This window comes from Mesoplodon mirus (genome assembly GCF_964341445.2).
Source record: "Mesoplodon mirus genome assembly, chromosome: 5".
NCBI lineage: Eukaryota > Metazoa > Chordata > Mammalia > Artiodactyla > Ziphiidae > Mesoplodon > Mesoplodon mirus.
The window spans coordinates 56,792,825-56,806,149 of record NC_138980.1 but is presented as its reverse complement, the minus strand read 5'-3'; the positions used below and the strand labels follow the sequence as shown (position 1 = coordinate 56,806,149).

At 52.2% G+C, this 13,325-nt stretch overlaps 1 protein-coding gene across 3 annotated transcripts in view; it reads right to left on the bottom strand.

The window, feature by feature from the left end:
• The window catches only part of TNIP1 (TNFAIP3 interacting protein 1), a 46,458-nt gene that overhangs the window by 29,557 nt on the left and 3,576 nt on the right, over positions 1-13,325 (bottom strand). For 2 of the 3 annotated variants that reach the window (XM_082620880.1, XM_082620881.1), the window contains exons 2-3: positions 1,658-1,829; positions 356-490 (exon numbers count right to left, since the gene is read on the bottom strand). In XM_082620880.1, the coding sequence (XP_082477006.1) occupies positions 356-490; positions 1,658-1,793 (271 nt within the window). In that variant the 5' untranslated portion in view covers positions 1,794-1,829. The remainder of the gene's footprint in view (positions 1-355; positions 491-1,657; positions 1,830-13,325) is intronic. The other variant, XM_082620882.1, reaches the window with a different exon arrangement.

Below are 13,325 nucleotides of genomic sequence, written 5' to 3'. Positions count from 1 at the left end.
AAAGCACTGATCTGATCTCCCTGTGCTATGCGGCTGCTTCCCACTAGCTGTCTACCTTACGTTTGGTAGTGTATATATGTCCATGTCTCTCTCTTGCTTTGTCACAGCTTACCCTTCCCCCTCCCCATATCCTCAAGTCCATTCTCAAGTAGGTCTGTGTCTTTATTCCTGAAGTCCTTTCCAAATGTGACCTTCTGGGGGATTCTATAGCCAGAACATGACTGGGAGGATGGCCTGTGGCCTAAGGATAAACGAAGGAGAGGTGGATTTCTGATTAAGAAGGAAGTCCACGGTTAAGGGATTAGAGAGTAAGGAGTACGGGCAAGGCAGAGGACCGCCTGGGCTCCTCTTGTACCTGTGAGCTCAGCCAGGTGGTCGAAGGAGGCCAAAGAGGGAGATGGTGGTGGGAGCAGCTCACTGTCCTTGACCAGCTCCTCTGCCTTCTGCCGCAGCCTGGACGCTTCCATCTGGGACTCTTCCAAAAGCTCCCCTGGGGAGACAATGGGGGAAGGAGGAACAAAAGGAATTACTCAGTTCAGTGTGCTCGTTCTCCCATCCCAAGCCTCTAAGCCTTGGGTTCTGGAGCTGCAGGCCCTGGGTTTCACTCCCTGCATCACCTTGTTGGCTGAGTGGGACACACGTCATTCTAGCCCACAACCAGAAAGAGGCCTGATAAGAAAGAGCCCTGCAACCAGGGGAAAAGGAGCAGGGGAATCTAGAACAAACTCCTGGTCCCTGGCACCCTCTTCCTGCCCCACTCCCACTGCACCTGGCTGGGGACTCCACAAAGCCAGGGGCTCTTTTAGGTCCACCATCATAGTCCCGGGGGGCTACCCACAGCCTACAGCCCGCAGTCAGGGACTGCCTGAAGGGAGGAGACCCTCCATAACATCAACCACCCCTCTGGGCCTCGTTTGCCTTCTTTTGTAAGTGGAGACAGGGAAACTCCATCCCTCCTTCCCCAATCTGCCATTCCAAGGAGAGATCTGCCAAGCAAGGAGAAAGCATTTGGAAAATTGGGAGCTGTGCTCACCCCCAAAGCCTAAGCCCGGAGAAGGTGGCAGCAAGGCAGAGTTTTAGGAGTTTGGAGGAAAGAGAGTCCCCTCTGGATGGGGAAATCAATGAAAGCCTCTCATGGAGGAAAAGACGGCATCTGAGCTGGGTACTGACAGATGGGGACTAGTCTGTCATGTGGAGGTAAGCAGGCTTGCTCTGGGCAGTGGCGACAGCTTGAGGAAAAGCCAGGAACAGAGAAACCAAGGGGCCTCGTCCCACCTTGCTTCAGGCCAAGCTCAGCTCCCTGCTCTAACACTTGGGGACCGTACCCTGGTTGCCCTGGTGATGCCAGCTCTCCCCATTTCTGGTGCTTCTGGAAGATGGGCCATTCTGTTTCCCTGTCGGCTAATTGGGCCTGCCAGCTCCCTCTCCGCCACCCCAGGCCTCCTTCTCAGTCCCTCATGGTATTCTGAGTCTTGTCATCATGGTTCTGGGGTGCGAGGGACTCAGGGCTGGGAATACTGCCACCGTGCTACAGAAGTACACAAAGACACAGCTGTGGGGCAGGAGGGAGAGGGATGACTTTGGCAGAAGCATATGCCAGCTGGCACTGCAGGCTGCAGGGAGGAGGCTTGCAGGCAGAGTGCAGGGTCTGCTTTACCTAACATCTTTATCCCTTGCATTTTTTCCTTCAGTCTGGAATTCTCCTCCACTAGGCGCTCAAAAGCTGCGGACACCTCGCCCAGAGGTACGCCGCCCCCAGGGTCGTAGATCCGGTATGGTCCTCTCCCTTCCATGATGGTGGCTCAGCCCCTGCCGTGGTGCCCGCCTGGCTGTAAGGACAACAGCAGTATGTCAGGGGGCTGGCCAAGCCACTGAGGCGTCCTAGTCAATCAGGGCCTCCGAAGGCAGTCACCGTAACCCAGAAGAGAACACAGTACTTCAGACTGCCTGGTCACAGTACAGCAGAACACAATAGTCACCTCCTTTGATCTGGAAACTTTGCCTCTATTAATGCAACCTAAGAACGGCATCAGTTTCTTTCAGCAGCCTCACTGTACCACCGGTTCATTTGGAACAGCAGTCAACTGTGAGGTGCAATGTGGAGTACAAGAAAGAGCACTGGCCTTGGAGTCAAAACACTTGAGCTCACGTCCTGTTGACAGGGTCCAGAAGAAGAGGACCCTGCATCACTGCATCCGCAGCGCCCAGCATGGTGTTAGCTATGACAGGAATGCCCAATAAACTCTTATCAAATGAATAAATAGTCTAGCTATTAACTCACTGTGGGATTGTGGGCAGTCCCTTGCCCTCTCGGAGGAGGGGAAATGAAAGTCTTACACTAAATCAGTGATCTTTAAAATGAAATGTTTGTGCCCAAAGGGATAAGCAAGTCAATCCAATCCGAAGTTCCATTTATATGTGCACTATCTTTTTTAAAAGAAAGAATAAGAAGAAAACCCCCTGACTAATATTTACTATACGAATTGACACTGTCAACCTCCTCCTTCCAGTTCTAATGAACAGACGGACTTTCCGTCAAAGCACCATCTACTTGTGCAGCCAGTGCTCTGCATTACTCTGTTCAATTTCACCAGCTTTATGTCATCTGAAACCACCATGCAAAGTGATTGCAGAATCTGAGTTCTGTGACTTAGCAGAGAAACTTCTTTCTTGCATTCATTCATTCCACAATTATTTATTGAGCATCTATTCTGTGCTGGGTGCTAGTCTAGGTGCTAGGCAATTATCAGCAAACAAAAGAGACAAAAATCCTTCTTGGAGCTTACATTCTAGTGATGGAGGTAGATAAGGAGATACATAGTGAGAGAGATGAACATAGTATCAGGGGTGATAAAAAACATCTACGGACAAAAATTAAGCAGGAAGTTTGAGGCCAGGACTTTATAGAAGGAGGTGAGGGAACTAGCCATGCAGATATCTGGGGGAATAATATTTTAGGCAGAGAGAACAGTAAGTGCAAAGGCCCTGAGGATGAAAAACTGATTCAGCCTCCAGCCCTACAAAGAGCTTACTAACCACGAAAGAGCTCCAAAGGCCTCCACCGGGGACTTCAGAAGGGCTTGGGGCCCCGAAACCTCCCTCCCAAGATCACCACCCCCAGGGCCAAAACGATTTCAGTCATGAGTCCTCAAAGGCCCTTTGAGCACCCACAAGTGCTCACTGCAAGAAAAGAGTAAAAAGGGACTAATAATAACAGCCACCATTCATTAACCTACTTGCCAGGCACTGCATTAAGCCCTTCAGATGCATTATCTCAGTCAAACTGCACAACAACCCTAAAATACATAGTAAATTATCCTCACTTTATAATGGAGGCTTGTTGAGGTTAAGTAACTCAGCCAGGATTACACAGCCAGCAAGTGAGGGTCAAGATGAAAATCCAGTTCCACCTAAGAAAGCCGAGCTAATCACCCGCTATCCTCACACAGCTGCCAAGACTCAGGCCAGACGGGCAAAATGCAAGTTCAAGCCTGTTTGTAGGGTAACATGGGTACCCTCTGGGCTGTTTCCCCTGCCTTGCAGCACAAGAGATAAACAAGGATTTTGCCCAGAGGGTCCACATTACCATGGGATGCCATGAGCCGGGAGGAGAAACAAAGTTCTGGTGAGAGGGACCCTTCCCCCAAAGGCTAACGAAAAAGAGAAACACACACTTGAGAGGCACCCACGCCCTGCTGAGCCCCACAGAGGCAAAGGACAGCTGCCCACACACCCAACACAAAAGTCACCAGTCAGCTTAGGGGGGACTTATTTTTAACTTGAAAGGTCAATGTTACACAGCAGAGCAATAAAGCTTTGAAGTGGTCACTGAATTAAAAGACAGTGTGGGTAAGGCACTTGGCACAATGACTGGCATATAGCAAGGAGCTTGAAGTGTGGGTAGACGTTGGGGGCGTCCTTCCTCTATGCTCCCCTTTCTCCTGCGTGCCTCTCCAGCAAGCCCTTACGCCCAGTATGGAATATATATGACTGGGGTAAGCCTATGTGCATCTGACTGAGAACCTCCTGGGGGCAGGAGCATGCTCTCCTCATCTCTGTTGCCAGCACAGGCCTGGCACTTGGGAGGTGAGCCGTGATTCAGAGCTGAATGGAGTTCACAAATGGGGAGGCCAAGAGCCGGAGGGGCCGTAGCCACCTTTGGTGATAAGTGACAGCAGGTGTCCGGGTTCCTGCTCACCACTCCACACTCACCCTACATGGAACTCACAGCTGACACGGTGTGATGATTTGGGAATGTTTTTACTCCACATCTGGCTTGCCCAATAGATTAGAAGCTCCATGAGAGCAGGGGCCGAGATCACCTGGTCTACCAGGGTATCTTCAGAGTGGTCCAGAATAGAGCCCCAATAAACCTCTAATCAGAACAGAGAGACAGAAAGGGCCAGAGGAACCCTTGACCCTATGCCTGCCTCCTGACAGGCCATGTGCAAACATCCTGAGAGCCTAACCGTGATCCATGGACCAGAAGCACCTGCACAGCCATATACTTCTAGAATCGAGGCTGGCACAGCCAAGATCTCTCAGAGATGCCCAGATGTAAGGCCAAGCGACAGAGCAGGATGCAGGATACAGGAACTGAAACCCCACCTCCACATCCTCCAAACCCCGCACGCTCTCCCTCAGCAGTGGGGAGCCAACAGGGAAGCGGACTCACGGGAAGCAGCGGAGGGACAGGCAGGGCTATTCTCCTGACTCCAGCCTGGGCAGCTTGGGGGCAGGGGGAGAAACAGGCTACAGGCAGAGGGAGCCCAGACCAAACAGTCTACTGTGAGAAAGTCCTCTCTGGAGATCAGAGGGGCTGCCCAAGGGAGGGTCTGGACTTCTGGAGGAAAGAAACACAAAGACAGGAATGGGGAATTTCCACGTCCTGCTGACCTCATGCCCAGATGGTCAGTGGCAGTTCCAGGATGACCGCCGGGCAGATGGGAACTCTCCTCCTGGTCTGTGTGGTTTTTAGCCCTTTCCTGGAGAGGGGACTCATTCCCAGGATGACAGAGCTGGACAGGAATCTCCAAGGGCAACAAGGCCAAGCCCGTTACCAGGCGCCCCAGGGCTCTCGGAATGCGGGGCTGCATCACTGTCCTGCCTCCCCGGCTGACAGCACATTCCCCCTCCGTTACAGACCGCAGGAGTGGGTGTGGATAGGGGAAGGAGGCGCTGACCACCCACACGCCTTGCATGGGGCAGTACGGGAGCTCAGCGCCTAGGCATCCCGGGGCATGAGCTCATCTGACCCTCCCTCATGGTGTGAGGGCAGCAGTCAGGCCCCAGAGCAGGAAGACCAAGGTCACACAAAACATCAGGATGGAGCTGGAAGGTGCCTGCTCTCTCTCCAGTCTGCCACTGCCCCCACCCACCATTTCTGCTCCTGTGCTGCAATCCCACTGCAAAGCAGAGGCCCCATCCACATTCTTGCCACGTCTGGCCTGGACTCCATACCCACCTGAGCCTGGTTCCTTTAAATTTAAAGCTACGGATCAGGTGACCCGCCAGCAGCGGACACCAACCTGCCTTCCAAAAGCAGAAACCGTCGGTGGGGAAGAGGCAGCCAGCTCAGACCTTCTTCCAAGACAAGATCTTGGCTCAGGGCAGGGGTGTGGGATCCTACAGCCCACCCTGAGAGGCCTGGGGTTGCCCACTGGAACCAGAAAGTCCCGATTTAGGGGCAAAAAAGGGCCCAGAGAGATGGCAGGCCAGGCAGCGACCACAGAGTGAAACGACGGAGGTGATCCTGTTGAAACTGAAGGAGCCAGCAGCCCAAAAAAGGAGGAGGAGCCGGCATGACAGGACGACAGGTGAGCAGCTAAGGGGACGGGGGTGTGGGAACGTGGGCCCAAATCACAACCTCCACCCAAGAGGACGATGATGGCTGAAAAAGGCTAGATTCAGAATTAAATTTACATTCCAGCTTCTGCACTGAAATGCTTCAGCCCATCAGAAGCTGCCTTGTGATCAGCCATGTGCTGGTGCCAGAAGTAGGGGCTCCTAGGTATGAATGAATGATATGAATTTGCACAGCCAGTAACATTTGCAAAATACCTAGAGTTTCCCAAGCGTTGTTTTTCTGTCACAACAGCCTTGGACAGAAGGCATGGCTGATGTCTGTTCGACAGATGAGGAAACTGAGGACCACTTGGGAACTTAGTCTGATCTAATGCCACTGGGCACTGGCTGCATCCTGAGGTCAGTTAGACGCTGCAGCTCTGGGGGAAGTGAAGCTCTCCCTGGACCAGAGGAAAACTCCTGAGTAGATCTCTGGTACTGGGAGTTGTGAGGTCATGGTGGCCAGCAGCCTCATCCCCAGGCAAAGGCAGGGGCTGGCAGGGATGCTGGTGGGTGGGGGTGACAGCGTGGTGAAGGGAAGGGGTCTTCAGGAGGAAGGCACAGGACAGGAAATCAGAGGTCCTGATGTCTACTCTGTTGCCCGCTCTGATGGGCATGGGCAAGCTGTCCACTCTCCGTACCTCAGTTCCCTCATAGGCACAGGGAGGAGCCTGGACCAGAGAGAAACTGGGTGATGACTTAAAACTGGCCTAAGGATCCATGGAGACCCAAGCCTTGGCTTGGGAGCCAGCCACAAGGCAAGGAAAGAGAGGGGACCCAGCACACTGGAGATAAAACAGCCTTGGGGTCAGGAAGAAAGGGGCCCAGTAGGGTGGGATCTGGGGGTAAGCAGGTGAGGCACGCAGGGTGCTAAACAGAAGGGGGCGCCCAAGTGCATGCAAGAGACCCTGAGCAGGAGCCCTCCTTACACACTGCACCTGGGGCCTCACCTGCGTCTGCCTCGCCCTGGTCCCTCTGCCCACCCCTGCAGGCTGTGTGATACTGGACCAGTCCCTCATCTTTTCTGAGCCTCAGCTGCCTCATCTGCAAAATAGGAATAATAATAGAATCCACTGCAGGTCAGATTAAGGAAGTTAAGTGAAATAATATATGTATAATTGGAAGGGAGTTCTCACTTTCTACTTCCCAGTTGTTTATTTAACAAAGAAATGTATTCATTTTGTGATAAAATTTTCTAAACAATAATAATAATAGTACCTCACTAAGTACCTGGCACTCAGTAGGTTCTTACTAAAAGGTTGAGGCAGCCCCATAACTGTGCCCAGCTGATTGATTATGGCATCCACTTAATTTCTGTGAACTGCAAATAACTGTTAAGCAGGGACACTGGGACAACACCATAGCTGGTGAAGCTGAAGCTACAAGAAGCCCATGGACAAAGGCGATGCTCATGAAAGATGAGGAATCATGTGAGTCTCATTTTCCTCAATTGCAAATGGGAATATCTTGCAAGTCTCCCGAGGGCTAACGGGAAGTGAGGCATCATGAAAGCAGCTCGCAAACTAAAGCAAAAATCTGTCCACATCTGCACTTCGTGATGACCTCCAGTCCTCCTCACCCATTTCACAATCAGGGAAACCGGGGCTCCAGGTCCATCCATCAAAGAGCAGGCGGTGCCCTCTTGATGACTGTCAGCAGAGAGACAGCGCCTACTTTAGATGCTCTGTACCCAGGGCGCCCGCCTTAGCATCCTCACCAGTGAGGAGCCAAAGATTTAATCAGTCTTTCCAGCCAATTCAGTAATAAAGAGGCTGCAGGCATGGGGTGTAATATGAGGAACAGGTGGGGCTCAGGAATCGTAGGATCTAGTCAACGTACACCAAGGCAAATATCTTCCATCACCCAGCCTCAGTTTTCTAAAAGGAGAGGTTAGCAACAATGGCAATAATACAACATAAGGGGGAAGACTAGACAAACTTTAAGGCCCCTTCTAGTTCTAACATTCCAGACCTTGCATTTATTGTCATCCCTGTCTAAAACCTTCTGACCCTGAAAAGCCTGCTCTCCCCGCTCCAATCCCTCCCGACGCCCAGGCAGATTTCCCCGCCTCATCGATCCTCCTGCAGTGCTGTCAGGCGTGCTGTCGCCTCCCCAAGAGCAGTGAGAAACCCCTGGATGATGTCTGCAGCCCTTCCCCAGGTCCTGCCCTCCTCTCTGGCCTGCACCCGGGCTCTCCAGCTCAGCCTGAGAACTGTGTCCTTCAAACACAGCACACGTCTCTGTGTCCTTCTTCCCCTGCTCCCCTCCACTGACTCACCCACAGAGGGAGCCCCACTGCCCCCACTTAGCCTCCAAGACCCAGGCTCTACACTATCAGCCTAGGGACAGTGGGGAGGACCAGGGCCATCAGCTGGCTGGAAACGCTGCGAAAGTCGACCAAAGAGCATCTAACTAAAGCTGGGAGAGGGCCTGACAGTTGTGTGCTACCATATGCCAGGCACTAGGCTGTTAGTGGCAGAACAAAGAATTCAGCCTCGATCTACCAGACTTCAACATCAGTGCCCTTTCCACTGGCCTGCACTGACTGAGAGGCACAGGGCTCTGTGCCTCAGGGAGAGGACACCAGTCCTGCCTGTTGTCCCACTACCAGGAACATGCCCCAGGTTCTAGGTCCCTACCTCTATGCATTGCTAACTTTGCATCAGGTACCAGTCTGCCCTTGATTGCCAGCAGTCAACAAGGCTTAGACTCTCAGGATGAAAGGAAGCTCAGGGGAAATTCAGTCCTGTGCTTATCCGGTCCCCAGGGGAGCCAGGGGACTCTGGTTGACCATCTTTAGTGACCCAGACCAACTTCCTCCTCCAGGAGCCTCCCCTGGGCAGCCAGCATTGGCTGTAGTTAGGCTACTCCCAGTTCTGCTTCCACTGACCCTTGCTCTGCTTCCTGGGGTCCCCTAGAATAAAGAACAAGATGACCCTCTTCTCCATCTCAGCCCTGAGGAGATTTGGAACCTGCAGCATTCTCTCAAAGCAGATTAGCCCTTGTTCCCTGCATCGCCCTTTGTAGGGACTGGCTTCCAGACCCCTCCCCATCCACCCCCTCAACCCTCCACCCCCACCCTATCTGCAGCGGGCTTTGAAACTGGACACAACACTCCAGGTGTGGTTTGCCTGACCAAAGAGAGCAAGTTTCACCTCCACCCTTTTAGGTATTATGTTTCTATTGATGTCGCCTTGTGGACATTTGCTTTTCTTATAGCTGGCTGCCCACACTAAAGAATGTCCTTTCTCAATGATGTCAACAATCAGGCTTGTATGCCTGATTGGCTGAGAAGAAAGTTCTCTTGTAGAAAAGTATGCTTGAGGAGGTTTCAACTATCTAAAGGGTCAGAGGTAACTGACTGGGTAATCACCTATTTAAGTAAGCTGGGAACCTCTGTGTCACTGTACACAGAGACCGGACAAAGATGTGCACTGCCACACACTTTGTAACAGCAAAAATGTCCTGAATGTTCATCAAGTGGGGACTAGTTTAATAAACTATGGTGCATTCATTCAATGGACTACTTATACAGCCATCAAAAAGAATGGGGCAGGGCTTCCCTGGTGGCGCAGTGGTTGGGAGTCCGCCTGCCGATGCAGGGGACGCGGGTTCGTGCCCCGGTCCGGGAGGATCCCACATGCTGCGGAGCGGCTGGGCCCATGAGCTATGGCCGCTGAGCCTGCACGTCCGGAGCCTGTGCTCCGCCAACGGGAGAGGCCACAACAGTGAGAGGCCCGCATACCACAAAAAAAAAAAAAAAAAAAAGAATGGGGCAGACTGCTTTGCAGTGACAGAAAGGTGCCCATAAAATATTGTTAAGGGACTTCCCTGGTGGCGCAGTGGTTAAGAATCTGCCTGCCAATGCAGGGGACAAGGGTTCGAGCCCTGGTCCAGGAAGATCCCACATGCCGCGGAGCAACTGAGCCCGTGTGCCACAACTACTGAACCCTGTGTGCCTAGAGCCCGTGCTCCACGACAAGAGAAGCCACTGCAATGAGAAGCCCACGCACCACAATGAAGAGTAGCCCCCACTCGCCACAACCAGAGAAAGCCCATGCGCAGCAACTAAGACCCAACGCAGCCAAAAATAAATAAATAAATATTTATTTATTAAGAAAAGAATTGTTAAGGAAAAAAGCAAAGTATAGATTTATATGTATAATAGGATACTATTTATTAAACACACAACTACCTGTGCATATATGTGTGTGTATATATATGTATACATATATGTATAAAATCTTAAATGTGCTTAGAAAAAGGTCTGGAAAGATACACACCAAACTGTTGCTAGTAGACAGATCTAGAGAAGGACTTGGGCTAGGGGACTGTAATCAAAAGAAACTTTTTTTTAACCTAGTTTTTTAACTCTTTACAATGGAATCTAGTTCTGTTCTATTTTTTAAATTAATTTTAAAATACAGGCAGGAGAGAAGGCGGAGAAAAGAACACAACTTTCATTTTTTATGTTATACCTTTAGTATTGCTTGAGTTTTTGGAGTTTTTTCTCTAATGAATACATGTTATTTTGTAACACTTTTAAAGGGAGAGTTTAATTTTTTGTTTGTTTTTAATTTAAGTGGCTTGACAGGGCCAGAACAATAGGAAAGGGCTATTGTTCTGGCACCACATGAGGCTGGAGGGCTGCGGGCAGGGATGAGAGCCTCCTTATTATGAATCTGCTTCACGTGGACAGACAGGCTATAGGGACTGAATCATAAATAAGGAGGGAAAGTCCAGGGACAAGTTTTCTAGTCAAGGAATGCGGTAGATGGAGACCTGGCAACTGTGAAGGAGAGTTTCAACCTGGAACCCGCCAGAAAGGATCTGGCTTCAGGAAGGTCAGGGCTGGGCTTGAGGTGACAAAGGCGGGAAGAAAAGCAACAAACTTTGGTGCTGGAAACAAGGGCGAAGCTTCCCACCCATTGCCTGTGGGCCCTCACACAGGGACTTATACCTGTTTTGCTGGAGAGGAAGCCGAGTCAAAACAGGTGCAGAGCTGGGCTTAAGGTGGCACAGCTCCCAAGGGACAAAGGAGAACAGCCCCACCTGATCATCAGTCCCCAGGCTGTACTCCCCACTGCCAACAGCCCCCTAAGAAGGGCTGAGAAGGCAGCCCAAGCAACCCCAGCCCGCTTTCTTTCGCCTCCTCACAGTTCTTGGGATCCACAGGTACAAATACTCTGCTGCTCCGAGAAGCCCAGCTTCCCTCCCAGCAGCTGTGACTCTCTTAACCTAGGAGGAGCACATCCACCATCAGCCACAGGGACACAGAGCACTAGGCCCAACCTTGGGACAAAAGGGAAGGGAGACTCGACTGTCCTCCTGTCTACCTGACCCCAAAATGCCCAAAGCTGGTTTATCCAACAAAGGCTTTCGCCAGCCCTGTAACTCCCTCCTCCAAGGGGGAAGATGACAACTTTTGAGAATTCCCCTCATACCAAATATGGCGAAAAGAGGGTTTAATGGGTTCAACTCCTGGTTCTGCTCCCTCACCACTGCTCACCTCACTGAGCAGTGACCTGCTCAGTGACCCTGAGCAGTCCTCACTTTCCTGGTTTCTTCTCCCTATGGAAATGCTGTGAGGACCTACTGGGAACACTCTGTAGACTATCCCAACAGGAGCCACAGTGGTTAGGAAGAGAGCTTCCGGGGGCAAGACTACCCAGATAAAAGCCGGACATGTCCTATTTTAATAGCAAAGGCTGGAAACAACCTAATGAAGAAGAAAATGAATAAAGACATCGACGCCATTTCACACCCGGGAATGCTAATACTATACAGCTGTGCAAAGCAAATAGGCGCGAGCTAGAAACACAAACAGGGATGAATCTCACAGATATAACACTAAGCGAAACAAGCAAGTTGCAGAAGAACAAAGGCAGTATGATGGCATTTAAATAACATTTTAAAACAAACAAAACAAGACTAAATATTGTTTACAGATGTATATGTTTATAATAAAACTGTAGAGAAATACAAGAGAATAAGCTCTAAATTCAGAACACTTGTTTGCTTCTGGAGGGGTGGGGAAGGAGATGATCGGGGAGAAATTTTACATGAACAGAAAACACGTTCTTTCTTAAGCTGGATGGGTGGATGCCCAAGTGTCTGCATGTTACCTCTGTGTCTGAAAGATTCCTTCGTGTTTTCTAGAAGTCAGGGCTGCCATCCTCAGACCCCCACTCCTCTTCCCAGAGGTTGGGGCGGGGGGTGGCAGCACCTCAGAGGCAGCAGTGGGGGTGTGGCAGGAACTGGGGTCCCTCAGACCACTGAGATGAAGCTGGCCGTGAGGAAGGCAGAGGACCAGGGTGTGCTGGCCAGCTGAGAGTGCTACAGGCATCCTCCACTGCGGGTGGAGACCACACCAAGGGCCCCTGACTCATGGGACACCCCCACGCCTGCCCTAAAAGCACCAGCTCTGGTCTCTGAGTAGATGACTCCCTGGTGACACGACACCCCAGCCCCCAGCCCCCTCCCCCACCCCGACACACACACACTCACACATCTGCCTGGGCCACCGGGACTCTCCACCCTACAGGTGCTCAAGGACACAGGCAACAGCCTCGGGGTGGGCTCCTTGGGGAGAGGAGAGTTCAGCCCCGCCCAGGGACAGCCCCCAGACAAAGAGCCAGCCGCCCCTCAGCCCAGTGCTCCTCAGCCCAAGTCGTCCGTTCCTATTGGAAGAGCGACTGTCCCGGGCCGGTCACGGGGAAAAACATCAAGGACTTCCTCCCGCAAGTGGCGGCCCAGGTCTGTCTCTGCGGGCCAGGGAGCCTTGCTGCCCACAGAACGAGGGGCGCTTCTCCCTGCTTCCCTGTGCCTTCCTTCTGGCCACTCTCCAGGGGACTCCAGACACTCTCCAAAGAGGAACAGGAGGAGGAGGGGCAGGTGGGGGGTGGGCAGCAGCAAGAAGCCGGGAGGGTGGGCACAGAAAGGCCTGGCCCCGTGGGAAGAACTCGGCAACTACCGGAGCCATAGAGGGCGGCCCAGTCACTGGGCTACAGTTTTCTGGAAGTAACGCCCTAAGACGCCTGCCACTGCAATCCCTTCATTTTGCAGCTGGGACACCAAAGCCAGCAAAGGGAGGAGGACCTGCCCAAGGCTGCAGGGACGGCGGTGACACAGAGGGGAAGAAAACCCAGTCTTCTGGTGGCCAGCTGTGCGCTCTTTTCACCACACCTCCTACTGCCCTCCCTCTACCTCATCCCGCTTCCCTCCCTCCAAGTGGTCAGGTGTGCAGTGAGGGAAAAAAGAGGGACGAGAAAGGAGGTGGGCCCACAACGGGGAGCCACCTGTAACAACACTGGAAGGGGCTGCCTACAAGGCAGTTCACTCCTGACGCGGCACTGGGGGTGGTCAAGCGGAGGCTGGTTGATCACCTGCTGGGGTGCTGGGTGCTGTTGAGGAAATTCGGGCCAGATGTCCTCTGCGGCCCTCCCACATGTCTACTGCCACTATTCCAAACAGGGATGGAA